General features: G+C 35.0%; 1 protein-coding gene across 3 annotated transcripts in view; it reads right to left on the minus strand.

Moving 5' to 3' along the window:
• Arhgap12 (Rho GTPase activating protein 12) overlaps window positions 1-23,617 on the minus strand; it is a 119,436-nt gene that overhangs the window by 21,708 nt on the left and 74,111 nt on the right. For all 3 annotated transcript variants that reach the window (XM_023701831.1, XM_023701829.1, XM_023701828.1), the window contains 6 exons: window positions 22,594-22,655; window positions 19,046-19,127; window positions 10,491-10,592; window positions 5,235-5,333; window positions 2,411-2,513; window positions 419-535 (listed from right to left, as the gene is read on the minus strand). In XM_023701831.1, coding sequence (XP_023557599.1) covers window positions 419-535; window positions 2,411-2,513; window positions 5,235-5,333; window positions 10,491-10,592; window positions 19,046-19,127; window positions 22,594-22,655 — 565 coding nt within the window. The remainder of the gene's footprint in view (window positions 1-418; window positions 536-2,410; window positions 2,514-5,234; window positions 5,334-10,490; window positions 10,593-19,045; window positions 19,128-22,593; window positions 22,656-23,617) is intronic.

Below are 23,617 nucleotides of genomic sequence, written 5' to 3' on the forward strand. Positions count from 1 at the left end.
TTTCAAGAATTTTAAGAGAGCTGAAGGCAAACTGTCAAGAATAAAATTATCTAATCTTTTTTTTTTTCATTCTACTAATATGGTTTACTCAAAATTTCTAACTTCTAATCTTCCCAGTAAAAAAATAAGACTCTTCATTCACTCACCTTCTAAAAAATATCTCAATCACTCCTCTGATGCAAGTTTATAAAAATTTAATTTGGTATTTCTGTGAAAGTCAAAGTAAACTTATACCTTACATGTATGTTTTAAGAATCAATTTTGATTATTCAAAATGTCTTCCAACAACTATATCTGAAAAGTTTATGAATATACAATGAGAATGCTTTTATTATTTGGAAAATTTTCAGTTTTTAATTTTAAATATTTATGATTATGACCAACATGCATTAATATAAACATTACTTATCCTACCTACCTTTAATATAACCTTTTTCACGGACAGCTTGTAAAGTGGGGCGTCGTGTAAGAAACTTCTTTAAATTTTTCTTGGTTTTTTTCTGTTCTGAAGAATCTATGCTAGATACTTTCATAGCTGAAGACAGACACACATTAAACATTTCATACAACTGTTTCTGGTATAAGTTTTTTCACAAAGCACTGAAAACATTTTCATGTCAAAAATCACAATACAAATTCAGTTAGTCCATATTAATTATTGAAACTGTCCTACTAATTTGTTTTGAAACTGTCTCATTGCTATTTGTTTCCCAATAAAATTATGGAAAAAATAAATAAATAAATTTTAAAAAAACACAAATTCAGTTAGTCCAACTGTGATGTAGCTTAAGAACAACATGAAGAAACAAACTAACACAAACAAGTTTCAGCAAAACACTTCTATCAATAAAAACTATCTATACCTGTACCTTCTTTGGGGTATGTGTCATCTCTAAGTGATTCTAATTTATACTCATTATTTCACAAATATTCAACCTATCTTCTTCGATTCACCATCTTTATCTTTTAGAAGGCAAAATGACTACACATATAAAATCTATAAAACTTCCAATCTGACTAAATGAGGAGTCTTGATAATATATTTGTACTACGAGCTAAAATGCACAATATATTTTAACTATAAGAACAGAAAGGGCTGGGGATAGCTAAGTGGTCTAAGCGCCTGCCTGGCAAGCGCAAGGTCACGAGTTCAATCTCCAGAACTGCATGCCATGCCAACCCTGGAACCCCAGGCACACCATGCCGGACAACAAAACCAGGTATGGTGGCGCACACCTGTAATCCCAACACAGGGAGGTTGAGATAGAAGGATCACTATGAGTCTGCTGCGGAGCAAAACCCTATACCAAATTAATTAATTAATTAATTTTAAAAAACAGAACAACTTAGAAAATGTCCTAATTTATCAATCATAATGAAAGCTTAAAATCTGTATTTCTTAAAAGCAAGTATATCTAGTAAAGCTGAGAGCACAAAAATATACTGATAAAAAATAAAAATAATTAGATTCTCACTTTGACATTGCTGCACAGTGATATTGCCAGTAATAAGCCTAATCTTTATTAGAATGAAGAACTGATTTTCTATTCATTCAGTTAATCTGAAGATCAAACAGTTCTTTTTTTTGTATTTGGGGAAGGGTGTAGAGGGTCTCACTACTAGATCCGACTCATAGTGACCCGCCTATTCACAGCCTCCCAAGAACTGGGATTATAGGCGTGAGCTACCATGCCCAGGCTCAACTGCCCTCTCAGCACGCCCCGGGGATGGAGCCAGCATGGCAGGCCCAGGGATCCAACCACTGGCTCCTGCGCCTGCTTGCAGGTGCTTTAATCCGCTGAGCTATTTGGCTAGCCCTCCGAACAGTTCTTGAACATGTGAATTAGATAAAATACACTGAACTAAGAGCAGAGTTATAGCCAATGGCCTATTCAGTAACATACTCCCTTAGTAAGTACTCTTCTTCACATTGCTGGCTTTGTCCTGATCCTTTCTGTATCCATGATCTGGAGATGCGAACCATGCATCTGTGCATAGTACGGAAACATTCTAGTCCAAAGACAATTGTAGAGTATTCAGCTAGGAACTAAGGTAATAGCTCCAATTCTGTACTTGAAAGTGTAAGAGTCTATGTGGAATTTTAAACAGTAAACTATACGTTTTTTAAGTCAGTAAAGCTGAGCTTCTTAAAGGCCACTACAGAAATGTATAATAATAATTTTCTCTTCTAGTATTGCCACACCTTAAAATTAATATACCAGAGAGATTCATAACATGAGGTTGAACAATAAAATGAGTTAACAAGAATATAGAAACACTGGACTGTACCTAATCTTGTAACTTTTCCTAACATTGGAGGCTCTATTTTGCTTTTAGTATATATTTATTTAAACCTCAGAAAAATCTATGAGAACAAATTCATTAGCAAAATAAGTAAAGAACAACTTACAACGAAGTTTTTTAACATCCTTCTGGTCCTTTTCTTTATCCTGCTTTTCTATTCCTGGTGAATCTGGTATCTCCTCTTCTACTGCTTCATCGGTTTCTACTGCCTGTTGGTTAGAGGTTTCCCACATACACACATTACTTACTATATTACTTCATTGGAAACAGCACAATTTTTAGAACAACCAGTAATTATTATCTATGATTTTAGGAAACCAATTAGTATATGGTTTGTTTGATTTAGATATCTGATAAATCTTTTAAAATATCTTCCCTCTTGATGGCATTAATTTTGACCTGAGAAATGAAGAAGCTGATAACTCACAGAACAATAATTTAAACAGATTGTGAGACTATCATGTCTTATGATCCACTGTATGAGTGGCACTAATGGCACTTAGAAGGTCAGGCTAAATTCATGGTGATAAAACATAATACCACTACATTCTGTGACAAAAGGTAAAACTTACGGGTGTAGCAACTATAATTTCTACAACAACAATATAAAAACAACAGCATTATATTGTGATAAAAGTGTAAGACTTAAGTCTCACAGATGTGGACATTAGAAGTGAAATAAATTCTAGAATTCATCCTAGTCCAATGAGGGTAACTTTTAGAGGTTAAAACTAGACTAAACTCTGATCTAAAAGCTAGAAACTTTTTTTAATCATTCACATGGAGGCCCTTATTTGAATTATGGGGGGGTGTTTGGTATAAGGAGATTCATATTTCTTCTTGCATAACCAGCTGTACCAGCATCATTTACTGAAAAAAGCTTCTTCCTTGCTGTCCTACAGTGCTTTGTCCAACATAAAGAATCCACATATGTGAGGGTCTACTTTTGTTGCACAGGTATGTATGTCTATCTCTGCATGCATATCACAATGCACTAATAACCGCTTTATGAGATGTGACGTATGATACAAGTCCTTTACTGTCTTCAAGAGTTTTCTTGGGGGGCCAGGGAGATGGTTCAGTGGAATAAGCGCTTCCTGGCAAGCGGAAAGGCCTAAGTTCAATTCCTGGTTCCGCCAAAATAAATAAATAAATAAATAAATAAATATTTTTTTAAAAAAAGAAGAGTTTTCTTGGGCATTTCTTAGTCTTCTGCACCTCTATATGGATTTTAGTATAAGCTGTCAAGATCCACCAGAAAAACTAGGATTTTTAAGTTTACAAATCACTGGAAGAAAATTAATCTACATAATTGCTTCTTTTAGTCCATGAACATTATATACATCTCATTTAATTAAGTTTTTATTCAGTGTCTCGCAAGTGAGTTTTATACTTTTCTTTGAGAAATCTTCCACATCTTTTGCTACGTACAATTCTTGGTATTTTTTGACACTATACAAAGAATATGCATTCTACAATTTCATAATAATGTATTCTTCTCTTTACTTGGCCTGCTTCTTAATCTTGCAGGCCTCTAATAAAACATATGATAGCACTTTCCCTGCATGGCCTCCCAGACTACTATGCTACCTTGGTCTTTGATCAGTAGTTTTAGATTATGGTGTACAACTTTACATCCTAACATTCATTACATTTATCACATTAATTGTTCAGTTATCTGTCCTGTATTCATCTCTGACTGTAATCTCCACAGAGAAAGATATGGTATCTGCCTGCCTGCTAACTGCCCAGGGCAGAAGGCATTTATATTTTGGTAAATGAATGCATGCATATTCATGCAAGGACAGTGGACAGATTATTGGAAATCCACACTGGGAATAATAGAAGGTACATATGAATACAGTGGTATTTTGGTTCATAAACTTAATTCTTTCCATGATTCTGGTGGCGAACTGAGTCAAATTCAAAGGTTAGCTTCAATGTTGACCTTATTGAGAAATTTGATTTGGTTCATGACCAATTTGGTTTGCAATCAGAACCATGGAAAAAATTAAGTTCGTGAACTGAGATCTTACTATGACTACATTAAACTTAAATTGTTGAATTTTAATGTGAGCCACAGAAAGTTTCAAAGCAGAAGTTGACATTACAAAGTTTCACATAACAACAGCATGAAGAATGGACTGATGAGGGAAAAGATTGAAGAAAATTCTGCTATTCTCACTGTGGTATAAAGACAAGACACGTCCAGAGTTTCAGGACTAAATGCAAAGGAAGATTTACAAATATCACACAATATCACAAAGCTGTAAAGGCTGTTTTGATCTATACACAGCTGCACAGCTAACTGCAAGGAGAGGTAAAGGTTCCCCTTTGCTCCCATAAATATCATCTGTTACGGATATGTGTCCCTCAATGAGGAGCCAGGTGCCCACATGGTGAAAAGATAAGACTAGAATCTAAAAATGTCCAGCTCCCAGAGTTACCATCCTCACTAGCACCGGTTCAGAATATAAATATGAGGTTCTTTTGGATTGTTATCTAAACAAGAAATTTACCAGCAACAGAAGGGTACTGAATACCTTCCAAAGGAAAGGTGCAGAGAAACTGGAGAGGGGTCATTAGAAAAGAATCAATGAAAGGACCACAGTTGCACCATCCAGTAAGTACTTTCAACTCAGTCACTGAAAAATATTAGGTATTAGGAGCTGTTTGTCCCTTCTTTTACAACCATTTCTTTATCAATCAATGCCTAATGTAATAAACCTCAAATTCATTGGAAGAATGAACTTCATTCAAGGAAGAATCTTAAATCTTTTCCATCATGAGCCCTTGTGGCCTGGACTAAAGTGGCTACTGTCTTTCCCACCTTTGTAAAAATAAAATGTCTTTTTAAATATTCAATATGCAATTATAAAACCAGAAGAAAAACAGTTCTGTAGTAAAATTTTACCTAAGAAAACACATACCTGGTTACTGATAGTACTGCTAAGAACTTTAAACCAATCATTAATAACAGCATCATTATCAGACTGAATTAGAAGTTCTGTTCCTTGACGAGTTTTCAGCTTTAGCAAAAAGAGCAAGGGAAGGGAAGAGAAGGAAAGAGAGTATGGTCAATAAGGAACTTTCATCAAAGTAAATGAACACATTTAATTCCAAGTTTACAAAAATGCCAGCAGGTCATGGATTAATACTACTATACACCTATGGAGTACCTTCGAGTATAAAATAATACATTTAGCTATTTTATAAGACATGAGGTTTTTCACAATAAAATCTTAATGAGCATCTAATAATTGTGAATGCCAATCTCCAATACACAAATTCCATAAAACTTGCTGAGGCTGGTACAAGTTACTTAAAAATAAGACTATATCAAACAAGTACTAAAGCACTTAAAATTAAAATTGAGATGTTAAGAAATATGTTATATAGCCTGAGAACCTTGTTTGGTCATAAAAATAAATATGAAAAAAAGACTAGGGGTAAAAACACCACAACCAAAAGACTTCTATATTTAGTAATAAAATTCAGTGACACAGCTGGATACAAAGTCAACACTCAAAAATCTATAGCTTTCCTCTACAGGAATAACAAATTCACTCAAAGAAATTAGGCAAACAACACCTTTCACAATACCTAGGAATCATCTAATGAAGATAAAGAAGTAAAAGACCTCTACATTCAAAATTATAGTACTCTCAAGAAACTGAAGAGGGTATCAGAAAATGTAAAGATACCCCTTGTTCCTGGGTAGGAAGAACCAATATAGTGAAAACAGTCATACTTCCAAAACTGTTATACAGATTTAATGCAACTCCAACCAAAATTCCAACAGCATGTCTCACAGAATTACAGAACATAATCCTAAAATTTATTTTGAGCCAGAAGAGACCTAAAATAGCAAAGGCAACAAAGGAGAGCCAGGGATATAGCTCAGTGGCATAAGCGCCTGCCTGGCAAGCGTAAGGTGCTGAGTTCTATCCCTGGTACCACAAAAATAATAACAATAACAAAGGCAACAAAGGAAAGACAAGTGGCACTGAAATTATACTATAAAGCTACAGTGATTAAAAACAGCATGGTACTGGCAAACAAATAGACACAAAGATTAGTGGAACAGATTAGAAGACGCAGAAACAACTCCAAACATACTTAGCCACCTTATCTCTGACAAAGGTGCTGAATACATTCACTGAAAGAAAGACAGCCTCTTTAACACATGGTGCTGATAAGACTGGCTGTGCATATGCCAAAGATTAAAATTGGACCCATGTATTTCACTGTGCACTAAACTAAATTTGAAATGGATCAAATATCTAAATTTTAAAATAGAAAACATTAAATCTGCTGGAGAATAAAATAGATAAAACCACTGAAGCCACTGGTATGTACAAAGACTTTATAAATAAAACTCCAATCACACAGGAACTATCACAAAAAATCAACAACTGGGATCTCATCTTATTAAAAAGCATTTGCATAGCAAAAGAAACCACCAACAGAGTAAACAGACAACCCACAATGTGAGAAAAAATGTTTGCTAGCTATTCCTCAGATAGTTACTATCAAAAACAAAGAATGCAAAACACAAGCAGCTTCCACATTTAAAGACTCAATCCAAATCTGGAATGAATACACATCAGCAAATAAATATATGAAAAATGTTTGACATCACAAGTCATTCAAGAGATGCATATTAAAACACCAAGATTCCACCTCACTCCAGAAAGAATGGTTACTATCAACAAATCAACTAATAACAAATATTGGAAAGGCTGGGGGGAAAAAGAACCCTTCTGTATTGTTGGTGAGAGTTCAGACTGTACAGACTGGTGCAACCACTGTGGAAATCAGTGTGGAGATTCTTCAAAAAATTAAGACTAAAGGTCCCATTGACCGGGCTATTCTCCTTCTGAGTATATTCTGAAAAGAACTGAAAGCATCATACCATAGTGCTAGATCCACATCCATGTTTATAACAGCAGTCTGTAATAGCCCAATCATGGAAACAGTCCAAATGTCCATAAATTCGTGAAGATATGAAGATGTGGTCTTGTTACATAACAGAGTACTATCCTGCCTTTAAGGATAAGCCTGAAATATTCTCAGGTAAATCAAGGCACATGGAGACCATACTCCCCCTCTTCCAGCCCCATCCCCCATCTCCTCACCCCCCACTCCTGGTATTCTGAAGTGAAAATCAATTGGACATACATGTGTAAATACATTCTTTCTCTGGTGTGAGAAACTGAAATTGCAAATAAGGACCAGAATATAGAATAGGTTTTTATGAACTAGGAAGAAAATGTTCAAACAAGGAGTGGGAAAAAGGAAGAGGGAAAGGAAAGAAGAGAAAAGTTTAAAAAAAAAAAATTAAAAATTTAGAAAAGGAAAAAATGGAAATAAAGTTTTTGTAAATGAAGAAAGGAGGGGAAGGGGTTAAAAAGAGTAGGCGAACAGGAAAAAAAGCAACTTATAACATGTACAGGTACAAATTTCTATGCTGAAGATGATCAGTATGTATATTTAAAATATACTAATAAAATATGATTTAAACAATACTAGGGGTGGATGTTTATTATTTCCTACTACATAGGCAAACATACAGGCTGAGCACAAAGACAGGCACTAACAATAAATATAACATTGCTTCTGGGCAGAACTATTACTAAACTATCAAACTATCAACTGAGAACAACAAATAATTCATATATAGCCTCTTTGGTTTAACATTTCTTACACTTCATTGAGAAAGAATTCTGAGGCAGTTATAGAAAGCATTCCTTGCATTTTCTGGTTCATAACTGAATTTGCTTTTCCTAGAAGAACATATAGTGATGTTTCCCAAGCAACACTGCAAGCATATTCTTCAATCACAGTTCCCAAAATAATATTTAAGAAAGTTATTCCTTCTAGAAGGAATGTGAATTAAAAAAGAAACACAAGCGAGACTGGAGAATATGGAACCTTTCTATATTGCTGATAGGAATATAAACTAGTACAACCACTATGCAAATTCCTCAAAGAACTAAAAACAGAGGCTGGGCATGATGCCACATGCCTGTAACCCCAGCAGTCCAGAGGCTGGGGCAGGAGGATCATTGCAAATTCAAGGCCAGCCTGGGGTATAAAGTGAATTCAAGGCAGGGCTGAATTGCATAGGGAAACTGTGTTTCAAAAAAACAACTAAAAATGGAAATGCCATTTGACACAGCTATAACCCTTGTGGATAACTTTTCAAAAGAATTAAATACATCATATTACTGTAATACATGCATACTCATGTTTGTAGTAGCACAACTCACAACAGCTAAAACTTGAAAAGTGCCGATCTGCCCACCAACAAACAGACAAAGAAAATGTGATATATATACAATGGAGTACTACTCAGCCATAAAGAAGGATAAATACTGCATGTGTTCACTTATACAAGAAACATGAAGTATAAATGATTTAAAGGGTAAAATAAAAGACATGCTAGGAACCAGGGAGACAGAATTTTTACAGATGACAAAAGGATCTAAGGATGGAGGGTGAAAGGAAGAGACAGGAAAGGGACATAAAAAGGACTAAGATGCAGTATGTGTATATCAACTCATGATAAGCATATTCATTGTGCAATGCAAACACACAGTAATAAAAAAATCTAAAAAATCTAAATTGATAAAGATATCCCTCAAAAATAAATTTGAAATACTATGTAATAATAATTTGGAAAATACTGGAGCAAAGGAAGTCGAGCAAGACGTTTCCTCAGGCCTTTTATATCTAGAGTGCATTATGATTTTCTGAGATAGGGATAAAATATGTGCTACTTCCCCAATTTATCTGATCATGGAATCTCTTTTATTCTGTAACGACCTCCTCAAACTGCAAAGTTAAATAAGGAAACAGCGACTTTCATGTATCCTTCTAGAGAGTTGGTCAAACCAATCAACCAAAACTGAATGCTCAGTGTACAATGATCTTTGTTGGAGGCTCTAAAGAAACATAGTGTCTCTACTTGAAGGCTAATTTGTTTAAAAAAAATTTTAATAATCTAATGAAAACTCAAAGTACACTAAAATACTAGTTTTAAAGTTCAAAAAAGAACATCATTGCTACAGCATTTGTCATGCATCTTGGAAGAAAGTAACTCCTGATGAGCACCTATTAGCATGGGCTGGTACTAAAAGCTAAAGAAGGAAGAGTAATAGTCACACAGTGCTACCTGGGGAATAGCAAGTAAACCAATCTGCTTAGAGGACAAGACAGGAGGCAAGACTGCCCAAGATTCCTCCAATCTCTGTACATCTTCTGCAATGGATCTACTGTTCCTCTAGACTTATTTCCTCCTAACCATAAATACTTGGTTGGCCTCCTCACTTGTGTTAGCTCACAGAACACCACAAGTGTGGTATCTAAAAGTGACTACAAAAGAGCCTATGGTGTTCAATTCTCATATTCCTAGAGCACTGCCACGTGAAGTAGCCTGGGGTAGCTTCCTTCCGAATGGAAAGGTTACAGAGAAAAGAAAACAAGCCATCAGGTAGACTGCCATCAGCCACATGAATAAGGTCACCTTACAAGCCCATCCAGCTTCTCTAAGACTTCTTCAACAGTCCCAAGTAAGAACAGAAGACAGTATGCAATGCAGCCAAAAGGAAGAAAGAAATGGCACTCTTGCTAAGCTGCAGTTTTGAAGTAGTCTATTACATACCATAATAATAAATGACAGAGGATCAGATATGACTGTGGAGAGTTTTGAATTAAACAGCAGAAAGGTTCTGATTTTTTTAAGGTTTCATTTTTTAAAACTGGTTTTAGGTCCACAGCAAAACTGAAAGAGTATACAAGACATGGCATGTATCCCTGCCCCAATATATGCACAGCCTCCCCAAATCAGTATTTCCCTTAATTTATTTTTTAACACTAGAGTTGGTAGGGAAAGGGATCCGTATCACCTTTATTACTACATAGGAAAGGTAGGATTTACGAAACAAAGGCCTGTAATATACATTTCCAGTTACAGTTTCTTATGAAAATGAAGCTGATTTTTATACTGCATTTCCCCCATTAAACTGTGGCATAATTCAACTTAATCACCAATTTCACCTTAACTGCAAGACAAGTATATGAAACACTATTCCCCAAAGAGTATAGTTAGAATAATTATAGTTAAGAAAAGAGAATAACCATGGTTTAGAATGTGAGTTATGTTTAGAAAAAAAAGTTATTACCTCAAATACGTTCTTCTTGCTGGATTTATCCTTTGAGGCCATCTCAATTGTTGCCCCCTTAAGGTCCACTGTGAACTCTGGTTTGGACTGATTACTCCCAAACTTCATTTTAGAAAAGAGAAAAAGCCTTTATATGAAATTTATACATATGTATTTAGAAAGAATTAGTATTAATATTAATAATAAGTCAAATGGAAGATTATCTTGAATTAATTCTCTTTCTGTAGTGTAAAAATCTGCTACTTTAAAACTGAAAAATGTGAACTGGGGAAATAGTTCAGCAGCGCAGCACCTGCCTGGCAGGCACCAGATCCTGAGTTCAATGCCTTATACCCAAATTAAATTAAATTAAATTAAATTAAATTAAATTAAATTAATGTCTGGAAGTATAAATGTATAATTTATAAAAATAAAAGTGGCAAAAGGAGCAGTTAATGCTTACTTTTTTTCTTTTTAATTTCTTACAATTTTTATACCAATTTTACATGCTTATATCTGTAATCTAAAGAACTTATATGAGGACATGCAATATAGCAACCATTGTTGAATTCTTATTATTTTCTTTAGTGAATTTCTGTATTGTTTCTAATTTTTCTAAAACTTTTTTATTCTATAAGGGACTCATTTTTTATATATGGCCACATAAAATCTGGTTTTCAAAGTGGGAAAAATTTGGCTAGAAACTGACAGGCCTTCACAGGCAAGTGGGTATAAACTGTAATAGCCCAAGGGAGGGAGAACTGATAGCGCTACTGTCTGCAAATTGGCAGGAACAAGGATATGTTGGCTTAGCAGTTGTGGTGTTTTTTTTTTTTGTTTTTTTTTTTCCAGAACCGGGGATTGAACTCAGGCCCTTGCGTTTGCCAGGGAAGTGCTTATTCCACTGAGCCATCTCCCCGGCCCCAGTTGTGTTTCTTTAAATTTATTCTGACTGTATGGGGCATGTAACCTTAACACTATGAAAAAGGCAAGGCAATATTCTTAAACACATAAAAATAATATCAGCCAAATACAAAGTACATTTTTCACTTAATAAACATTCTCTAAGCCTAGTGTGCTTTCAAAAGTTATTTACTTATCAGTTATTTATGTTGTCAACAACTAAACTGTAAAACCAGAAAGCCTTAAGCCCCATCTTTTTTTAGCCCTTGTTAGAAATTTTAACTAAAGCCAGATGCTAACTGTGAAAAGGAGGGGGAGACAGCTCTGACATGCCTGGCTGAGGGGAAAAAAAGCACTTACTTATTATATTGTACAAGGCAGATAAGGACAGTGTTAGCAAACAGACAGTGTGCATTAAATACATACTAATTTTGTATTCAGCCTTCATTTACTTACATTTCTGTTAATCTGCTATGAACAAAGAAATGGTACTCCTATGGTACTGAGATGGATGTTTTAAAACTTTTAAGAAATGGTTATATTTCAATTGTTTCCTTTGCATCTATTTAGCTAGTAGTGTGGACTTAAAGCACTTCTTTACATTTAGGAGTAACACGGACTTTATCAATGCAATTATAAAAAGATAACAAAACTTTAACCACGTCCTACAAATTGATTGCCATTTTAAGTAATGGCATCCAGAAATATTCAAATAATGATAAATTTCATGGGCAGAAGAAACTAAGCAGAAATGGTACATCTGCTTACGATGGGCATAAGATGGGCACAAGTAATAGCCTAAGCAGAAATGATACATCTTGAAAATAATAAAGTTTGAATATGCATTTCAAAAGCATTACAAAAACCAATTCATTTGTCATTATACACTGTACAGATGGTTATATAAGATACAACTAACCAGTTAAATGTAAATATACCATGAAATAGAATGCTAAAAAATGTGAACAATAAAGTTGGCAACAAATTTTGTATGCTATTCATGCTTTTCCAGAATCTAATTCAATTTACTGTTATTACTTCCCTGCCAATGTAATCATGGCAAAAAACAAAAAAATGTGGCAAGGGGTATGCAACAAGAACACATACAGTAACAGTTGAAACTGGATCAGACTTTACATATGCGACAGCAGGCCGACGACTGACAGAATTTTTCCAAGAAGAAAGCAGCGAAAGCAAGAACTCAGAGACTGAGCCCTGTTGGCAGAACGACTTGATAGGAAAAGGGAAGAAAATGATGTCATAACAATGCACAATGACAAGTGGCACACAAGAGAAAAAACACAATGAAACCAGATGGGACAAGAATTTTACAAGCCAACAACAACAAGCAAAGCTAAACTTCAAGTATTTTCTAAATTTGTTACTACATAAACTTGTACTTTACTTTTAAGATGAATACGTTACAGAACTTATCTTAAAATAAATTTGTCTCAGCCTATATTCACAAAATACTGGAGAGGTAACAGAAAGGACTCTGCCACTTTGCTCAGTCTACTGCTCAAGAATTATAAGGCCTCCTCCCGCTGGACCTCTGGGCAAGGTTCTTTGGTACCCTTTCCCTAGTCACTTCTTGGGAGTGGCCTCCCCATCTAACTTGCTTGCCTTTCTCTAGCACAGAGGTGATTCTGTCCTCCAGGGAACATTTAGCAATGTCCAGTTCTCTCAATGGAGGTGTGAGAGCTGTTCATCTGCTAAACATCCATAGTGTACCCTCCCCATATATCTATCATAAAGACTCTCTGTCCCAAAGTGGTAATTTATAGATAGCCAAAAGCATATGGAATGTTTGAATAACTACTGGTATTTAGAGGGTGACATGAGGTGCAAGGGCTGGTAAGATAGCTCAGCAGCATAAGTGCCTACCTGGCAAGCACAAGGCCCATGTTCTATCCCAGGTACAAAAACAAAAACAAAAAAAACCCACACTCAAAGTATATGGAGGAACAATTATCACATGTAACTATTCACTTGCCAGATGTCCTCACTAGATGGAAGAAATGAAGACAATGCCCATGTAATTTACTTCTAAATTCCCAAGCTTGAAAACATGCTCACAGCATTCCAAGTTTTACGTGGTCTAAACAAACAAATGTGTACATTTTTGAGGCGACATAAGGTGATGGGGATGGAAGCTTAAGTTAATTTTATTGATAGAATAATCCAACATATCATTAGGACTTCCAGAAAACTATCCTGAAGGAGAAGGGTGGGCTCACTAGTGTTCTGGTTGATAAAATCTTGTAGAGCTGCAGGCAGCATACACGTATTTCACTTACTAGATTCTATTTTTTTTTTTTTTTTTCCAAACAACATACATTTATTTCTCATAGTTCTTGAGGCTGGAGTTCAAGATCCAGGTGCCAGCAGGGTCAAGGTCTGGTGAAGTCCTTCTTCTGGGTTGCAGACCACAGACTTCATATGAATAAGAGCCCAAGCAAGCTCTTGTAACTCTTTCAAGGGCGTAACTGCATTCATGAGGGCCTCCCCTCCTGGCCTCATTTAATTCTAATCCCCCCAAAGGCCCCACCTCTTAATTACAGAGTGTGGTTGCAACAAATGAATTTGCGAAGTACATAGACATTCAGCTCATAAAAGGCATATACATATATTGTTTTCTGGAACTTGTTTTTTCACCCTGTGTCCTACTTGTGGGATCAGCATTCATGGTGACATGTTACTCTAGTGGATTTATTCTCATTTCTGTAAAGCAGATGTTGACCTGTGGGCCAAAGCTAGCTAGCCATTGCTCTTGGTAAATAAAGTTATTGGAACACAATCCTGCTCATTCTTTTAAGTACTGTTTGTGGATGATTTCCTACTCAGAGGGAGATTTGAAGAGCTGTGACAGACTATGGCCTCTGAAGTCTAAAATATCTATCGTCTGGCCCTTTGCAGAAAAGGTTTGCTGGTCCCATTCTATAAATACTCCATTATGATTATTATTCAGGTAGCTTATTCATTCTATTTATGGATTCTTAGGTTATTTCAATTTGATGTTACTACAAATTGTGACCACAAGTTGTCTTGCATGCACCTGTGATTTCAACTAAGAGCTTTCCTAGGATTTATATTTAAATTTGTTTATGCCTGTTTTGACTTTTCTGTAAAGTCAAAGAGTTTCTCCTGATTGGTTTTACAAATTCACACATCCAACCACCATGGAAGTTAGTTCTGCAGTACCAAATTCTCACCTACATTTCATATTACTGTTGCTGTCTGATAAATATGAAGTAGAATCTCATGATTTTCATCTGCATTTTTTTCTAACCACTCATTAGGGTAAGTAAAATTTATTTATTAGTCATTTGTGCTCATCCATACTTTACCCTTCATACCTTTGGCTCCCTTTTCCATGATGGTGTTTACTTTCTTCTACTTGATCTTTGGCACTTTTTCCCTATATTCTGCACATGAATTCTTTGGTGATAACATTATTGTTCAATATCTCCCCCCCACCCAGTTTCTTGACACCACACTTTTAGGGGTATCTTAGAAAGAGAGATCCAAAACAAGTATTTGCAGGTAAAAAAATACTGACTTATTTTTATGTGAAATAAAAATACTGACTTATTTTTATGTGAAATAATTACATCCTAGAAATGTAATTGCTCAGTGTAGATATGTAATTGCTCAGTGTAGATATAAGTGTTCGACTTTAGAACAAAAAGACAAAATGCTTTCAATAATACCAGTAAGAGAACATCTCAGAGAGGCTGTGGACCCATATCCCTTCCAACACTAGGTATTGTCATTCTTTCAATTTTGACAACTTAACAGATGAGAATGAAATCTCATTATAGTCTTAATTTGCAATTCCTACATCACTGATTATGTTTATTGGCCTTCAATATCATTTTTACATGCAAAATGTTGATTCATGACTTACTTAAATGTGGCTATTTTCCTTTCAATTATTTATTTATTTATTTATTTTTCTTTAAGAAAGGGTCTACAGGGTGTTCAGGGTCTCACTACTAGATCGGACTCATAGTGATTCTCCTGTTTACAGCTTCCCAAGAGGTGGGATTACAGGCATGCACCACCACACCCAGTCTCAATTGCCCTATCAGCACGCTCCGTGGGGCTGGCACAGCAGGTCAAGGGGATCGAACCCTTGGCCCCTGTGCCTGCTTGCAGGCACTTTAACCCACTGAGCTATTTGGCCAGCCTTCCTTTCAATTTTTAGGAGTAGTTTTATATTCTTGTTACTAATCCTCCTTATAATGTATATTATATTTATAATGTGTATTATAAATGACTGATTGCTAAGGTATAGAATATAATTGATTTTTGTATATTGGCCCCCAGCTTATAACTTGTCTCTTTACTTTAAGGTATCTGCTGAAGAACAAAATTTCTTACTTGTAATAAAGCCAATTTACCACCCTTTTATGTGATCAATACTGTTCTTTTTTTAAGAAAGCCTCCCCTCCCCTTTAAAATACTCAAGATAAACACTTTCATTTGTAGAGCAAGACAAAGTACAAAACTACCCACAGCAGTGTGGTTCAGAAAGGCAAACATCCTGGTAACAACTAAATGCCCACTGCTAGGAGTGAGGATGAACCTACTATGTATATTCACACATGGAATATCATTAAATAATGAAATAAATTGGCTGGGGAGGTAGCTCAGCCGCATAAGTACCTGCCTGGTAAATGCAAGGTACTGAGTTCAATCCCTGGCACTGAGGTCGTCTGAGGGAGATGTGTTCACAGGGATGCAGGTGAGAAAGATGTGCTCTTCACTGGTCTCACATTTTCTGTAGGTTTCTGATGGACTTCTCAGACCGACTGGCCCCAAAGCATTAGCTCACATTCTTCTTACAGTATTCAAATAATCCATTTACTAGATTCTAACTACTCAGTAGTCTCTGCATAGATTAAACAAGTAACATGAATTATCTAAATCAATGTAACTGGAATGGTGTGGGTCATTTTGCTGAGCTTCTCATCACTGAGCACGTGCCCTTGTGTATGAGATTTTACCTAAATGTTCAAGTGGATCTCAGTCACTTTTTACACTAAATATTAATCTAATTTTTAAAGAACTATACTTGTCTTACAATGTCGTCCCTTAACAACTAGTTACTAACTGAAAGACATCAAAGGAAAAGACTGCCTCTGACAAAAATCACTTTCAAAATAGTACTTGTGAATTTTATCTTTCAGGCATTTAAACTAGCCTTACACTTTCATTCTAAAGTAAGATGTGGTTCCACCAGAAAAACAGGATATCCTTCACCGCAACAGATCCAGCTGAGCACAGAAACAAAGCCACAATTCTTCCTAATCCTCTGACCTCTGGGGGAGGGAAGCATAGTACTGGGGAGTGAAGGTAGAACTTTTTCAAATTTTGAGATAGTGTCCTGCTAAACTGCCCGGGACTAGGCTGACATCTGCCATCCTCTTGCCTTAGCTTTCCAGAATTCTGGGATTACAGACATGTGGCAGGCAGATCTTGCATATTTCACCAATTTTTTATACTTCTGAAATAATATTTGACAAAATATACATTAGTCCATACTTTTTACTTAAGTAGTGTTGTTTGCATTTACTTTTGTCATTTAAATTTGCTTTCATTCTCTTAATATGTGGAAATAAGTCTGAGACTTAAAAATTAACCACAGCCAGGCATGGTGGGTACACACCTATAACCCCAGCACTCAGGAGGCTGAGACAAGAGCATTACCATAAAATCAAGACCAGTCTGGGGTATATAGCGCGCTCAAGGACAACCTGAACTACATCGTGAGATCCTGTATAAATCAATCAATCAGCCAGCAAACCAGCCACAAAATAAGAACTAAGAATTGAAAGCCAGATGTAGTGGTGCAAGCCTATAATCCCCGCACTCAAGAGGCTCAATCAGGATTGCTGTGAGTTCAAGATCAACTTAAACTACAACATGTGAACCTGTCTCAAAAAAAGAAAAAAAAAAAAAAAAACCATAAAAATTCTACAACCTCACTGTAAATTTTAAACTATGTTTTGCCATTCCAACAATGGTAACATAGTAACATAATTTTAGGTGATGAATAAATCCTGCACCCTTTGTTGGCACTAATACACTTTGAGTTCCACATAAATTCTAAAGAAAACCTTGAAGTAAAATGCAACCATCCTGTACTAATGATTATGTGCTGGAGTATTCACTTGATATCTTTAAATTTAAAAGGAAATTTTCATTCTGTTTAAATCACATACAAACCCACCTATCTAAATAATGCTTCCCTTCCCACATTGCTGTATTTACATATCACTAATCTTTAATCTCTAAGTATTGGTAATTATCAAATAAATGAGCATAACGCGGCTTGTTTCAGATACTTTATTACTTATTAATCTCTAGTTGCTTCTCCAATACTTTACTTAGTTTTCTTTACTTAATTTTAAACCAAATTTGAGCCACAAGAAGGAATTATGCAGTGCTTTAGAAATGCATTAACATATACACACAAAAAAACACCAGACACTTTACGGGGGGGGGGGGGACCTAGTTATCTAAGTACTTTAAGTAAAATCAAAATTCTCGTAACATGGAAGTGTATCACAGGTCATTTCCACTGTACTGGCTATACGGAGTGAATCAAAGGATTAGAGAAATAAAATGAGAAATATTCTAGAATGTTCACAGGTAATTTTAGGTTGCCTTATGCAGGGAACTAACAGGCAATGTGGCTTTTGTGCTCTGAACAATGTTACAAGACTGTTATAAGTATATATGACTAGAATTTGCTTACATTTTATAAATGGATTTCTTTCATTAAACTTATGAACCATAGGTCCTACATTAATTTTATAGCAACTCAGTAACTGTAAGAAAATGTTGGATTAGGTAGCATATGAAGAAACCAAACAAATTTAGAATAATTTCACTTAAACTTTTACTTGAACATTGACACTTCAACTCAATTACTGAAAATTTTTAGAATATGGATCCAAAATGCCAAAGTTTTAAACCCAGCTCTGCCACTTAGTAAGGGTAAGGTCTTAAGACTATTTAATACCTCATTTTATGTTAGTTAGAGAAGAAAATCAGAGCTCTCCCAAAGTTAAGAAGATATTCACCAACCTCTGCACTTAGAACATCTGGTTCTTATTCAACATTCAAAACATATTAGCAATTGTATGTCACAAGTTACACGTAGTATTTATATTACAAGTAACCAAAGAGTAACACTAGTGACAAATACACAAAACCATCAAAGCCCCAGGAGTGATGGTGACATCTTTGTCTTCTAAAAGCTGGCTGACATCATACACAAACACTAACACCTGAATTACTGACTAGTGACAAGGGTCACATCATAACACAAGGTGGAGTCTGCAACATCCAGCTATGCTGACTAAACACCTAAAGTAAGAGTTACAACACAAAACCTCTGACATTCTGAAAAGTGAATCAAGAAATGTCTGTTTTATAATGTGTGAGCAGTGAACTGATCATTCAGCTGTACTGTTAAATCTGTTGACTTTAACAATATAACTAATTAGACTTTTCTAATTCTCTTCTCTTTCAAGAAAATTTCATTTATTTTTACATGCATACATGCTATAACTAGGACTCTCAAAACAACTTCCTGAAAGGCAAATATAAAAGTATCCACCTAATTTAAGCATATAAAGCCTCCAAAAATAAGAAATACTTACCCAACTTGTGCTACTTCCTTGAGTTTTGGTAAAAAGTAAAGATGAACCCTGCAACACTGCCCAAGAAGACAACCAGTTCTTTCTGCAATTATAAAGATGACCAATTAAAGCTCTACTATCCAATTCTTCCAACCAAACTTTAGATATCAAAACCTACTTAACTGTTACCAATATTACAATTTACAGTCACTACTGACATTCTGCCTATTTCACTGGAGATATGAGGCTAATAGAGTTTACAGTTATTTTATAGTCCTAAACTGATCATAAAAGATCCAAAACAAATGGGCCTAGTCAGAAATAGAAACTACCAGAATAACCATGACCAAAACACCCAATTATTTTTACATAGAACTAATATAGCACATTGTATGATTAGGACACCTTGTTTATTTATTTACATTTGACACAAAGTCTCACTAAGCAATTCAGACTCCTAGTGATCCTCCTGTCTCAGCCTCCCTAGTAGTGGGAGTACAGGGGTGCACCATCACACCCAGTTTCAGTGTCCGGTATGGCATATGGTACTAGGGATTGAACCCAGTTCCTCGCGCTTCCCAGGCAGGCAAGCTTAGATGCCAAGTTATCCCCCCAGCTCAGGACACCATTTTAAAGTCACACAAAGGGCTGGTAAGATAGGCCAGCCGAGTAAGTTTAGCCAAGCTTAGGCAAGCAGAGGAACCACAGTTTGATCCCCAGCACCACAGCCCCGACCCCCAGAATGGGGTGAGCCAGCCAGAGTCTATGCATAGTGGCATACACCTGTAATCCCAGCATTGGGGAGGCTGAAAACAGGAGGATCATTATGAGTCCGGGCTGCAGAGTGAAACCTTGTAACAACCAAATACATTAAAATTAATAATCATAATAAATTAAAGGGCCAGCCAGATACTGCAGCAGATTAAAGCTCCTGCTTAGGCAGATGAAGAGAACAGGGTTCGATACCCTGTGTTGGCCCTGCCCCCGGGGCACACTGAGACAGCGAGTGAGACTGGGTGTGGTGATGTGCGCCAGTAATCTTAGCACTTGACAGGCTGAAAAAGGGAGTATCACTATGAGTCTAATCTGTGTAGTGAAACCCTAAAAACCCTATACTAAATACATAAAAAATAAAGCAAAATTAAAGTCACACAAATGAACTTCACACTTAGCAAGAAATCTTACTTAACAATTAAAACTTAGACCTGTTCACCTTATTCATTTGTTCATAGATATAGACTATTTTATATTTCTTGGTTATCTCTCTTCCCCTAATAGGAATGCCCTAGACAGGAAACAGACACTAGACACATTATAAGTATACAATAAATTACATACTGATTGATCACTAGAGTTACTAAGATTAGCATTTTTTTTAATTTCTAATTTTAATTACAAAAGCAATACAGTCCAGCATTGTGGTGCACACCTATAATCCCAGCACTTGAGAGGTTGAGGCAGGACAGCCATGAATTTCAGAACAGCCTAAACTATAAAGCAAGACCCTGTCTCAAAAAAAAAAAAAAAACAATACATATATGTAAAAACACTGATTACAGAAATAAGTAAAAGAAAAAAATATCTCTTCTTCCAATCCATACTCCAGAGGTAACAAATGTTATAAAGTTTGGTGTACATGGAGCCATTAAAGGACAAACTGTCCACCTGTTTATTGTCCTGTCTCTAGACAAAAGAGGTAAGAATCATAACGAAATGCTGAAGTGTCCTGAGAACTTTAAAAGTTATTAAATGTTACACATTGGCCAGATTCCATCCAACTTCTCCTTTCACTGTCTTTAATTCTGCATTAGAGATTTTTGGTTAATGTTTCTCTCCTATTGGAATTTAAATTATTTGAAGGCAAACTTTCATTTTATTTTTTTAATCTATCTTAAGCCCAGCAGAGTAATTTTCAAATAGCTGGTATACGATTAGTGATTGCAAACAAGAAAACAAAATTATCTTAAAGTGAAATTTAGTGGCTGGGAGAATAAAATACATCTATTGCAGTAATATATTAAAGTTTCCCTTACAAATAAACATAGCTAGTTTCGTACAATCTGCATAACCATTCCAAAGGAAGTTTACTTATTTTTTGATTTCAGAATAATTCTGTAATTTATCATAATTTTTTTTCTTTTTTGTCTAGATTAAACTCTGTCTACTGGTAAGATCCTACCCCTTGCTTTACTTTTTCGATCTTAAAATAGATTTGTGGATTAAAAATCTTCTAAATCATTTATAATTTCTTTTGAGGGTGCTGGAGATATAGCTCAGCTGCATAAGTGCCTGCCTGGCAAGCATAAGCTCCTGAGTTGAGCCCTGGTACCACAAAAAAAAAAAAAAAAGATAATTAATTTCTTTTGAATATAGTACTTAACTGGGTTTTACTGTATGTTTCACTCTAGGCAGCTGTGTTTCAATAGAGGGGTACAGACTTTCTGTGTTTATTGATACTCTTGATAGACATATCTGGTGTTTTTTTCTACTACCACTATGTTATTCTTTTGTGTGTGGATCCAAAGATATTTTGAAATGACTTGATTTTATTTGTGAGCTTATTTTGTATTCTTAGGCTTCTATTTCTTAGTTACCATCTAGTGATTCCCTACAAGGAAAAATGCTTCAATTAGCATATTTTCCTTTTTAAAAACTTTCTTAATTTTCAAAATAAGAAAAACTATACAACTAGTGCTTACCACACAAAAAATTAAACTTTTCAAACAGAACTTTAAAGAACATGTCATCTGCCCTTTAAGTTTGATAACTTCCTAATATCTGTTGACTTTTCTGATAACCATTGATTTGTGATTCTTTGATATAATACAATAAAATATACAAAGCACTGGAAAATACATAAAACACGTAATGACTGAGTACTTCCCAACGATGCACAATATATGCTTAAATTATGCATAGCCGAAGATTTGTTCAAGATTTAGACAATAAAATTTTGAAGATTTGTGCAACAAAGGCTGTAGCTTTTGAGCATGAAAAGTTGGTAGATTTTCAGTCTTCACTGCCACTAATGTTTAAAAAGCTATTGCTTGTAGAATTTTGGCATGGCAAAAAAATGCACAATTATCTGAAAAGGCTGTTAAAATTTTCTTTTTTCCAATGTCAGCTGTGTAAGGGAGGATTCTTTTCACATATTCTAACCAAAATAATGTCACAACACACTGACTGCAAGCAGACATAAGAAGTTCACTGTCTTGCACTAAGACAAATATTAAAGATTTACAAAAACGATTTTTTTTCTTCCCATGGAAAACATTTTGTCTAAGAAAATAAAGGATTAAAAAAAAGAAAATAAAGGATTATTTCTTCAAAAAATGTTATTCATGTGAAATAGTAGGTTGTTTTAAAAAATTTTCAGGTTTATTCCAAGGCTAAGGAAATGTTTCATCCATTTCATGACAATCATACATACATTATAGCACTAGAAAATACATCAGAAATTCTTCTGAACCTTTTAATCATTTGTTCTAGAATATAATTATATTTATAAATGTTTTCACTCATTTCAATCAGATGAATTGTGTAAGAACATTAAAGATTTGTGTACTTACCGAACCTTTTTCCCATTTTCAGTAATTTTTGTTACATTTAACAATCCGTATTTCTCTTGACCCTATGGAACAGAATAATGCTACTTACATATCATTCATATAAACAATGATATTTGGGTTCTAATGTACAAATGAACCAAATTGTCCTGGCAGATAAAACTTAACTTAGAAGAAAAGATTAGTAAGTCTGCAACACGCTTGGTTCTAGAAGACACTAAGAATATAATTTCCCTAACACTTTTATAAAGTTACAATCTAATTTTATTCTTTTCTTACTGTATCACTATAAATTTTATTCAGAAACCCATCTTTGTGGGGGGTTTTTTGTTGTTGTTGTTGTTTTTTTTTTTTTTAATTCCCATTTTACAAACTAGTTGATGAATCAACTACAACACTTTCTAGAAAACATACGGTAAAAATGGCATGGCTCAGAATCACCCAGATCTTTCCTGATCTCTTGACCTTCTATAGTCTAGTTTTCAAATTGAACACTTTCTCCTTCTCTTAAGTCACTAGCCAGTAGTACCCTGCTATCAAATTAGATTTTCAAAGGAACAAGGCAACACCAGAAAAATGACTTTATTTCTTCCTGTTCACAGAAAGTGATTACAATGCTATAATGATAAAAATAAAAATAAATTTTGAAAAGTACTCAATATACTTATCCACTTTGTCAGAATGTAGAAGTAGACAAAACACAGTGACTTTTTAAAACCTTCCTCAGAAGTAACTGGTACTTTGGCAAATAACTGGCTTTAACAGGATTAAAAAATTCAGTATGTGCTTCACTGAATTACAAGGGGAGCTAGGCTCTAAAAAACACTAGAGTAGCCTACTACTATAAAAAAAAAATTGCGATGACAAAAAAATTTACCATCAGGCCTGATGATGACAAAGCCATTACACTAGCTATACTAATTAATGTTATTTTAATTCTTTCTAGATAATGACAAGCACTTTCTCAGTTTTAGCTTCCTAGAGTCAAATAAATTTAATACAATAGGTTGATGCCTATAGTAATTAT

Source organism: Octodon degus, unplaced genomic scaffold (genome assembly GCF_000260255.1).
Source record: "Octodon degus isolate 3935 unplaced genomic scaffold, OctDeg1.0 scaffold00141, whole genome shotgun sequence".
Taxonomy (NCBI): Eukaryota; Metazoa; Chordata; class Mammalia; order Rodentia; family Octodontidae; genus Octodon; species Octodon degus.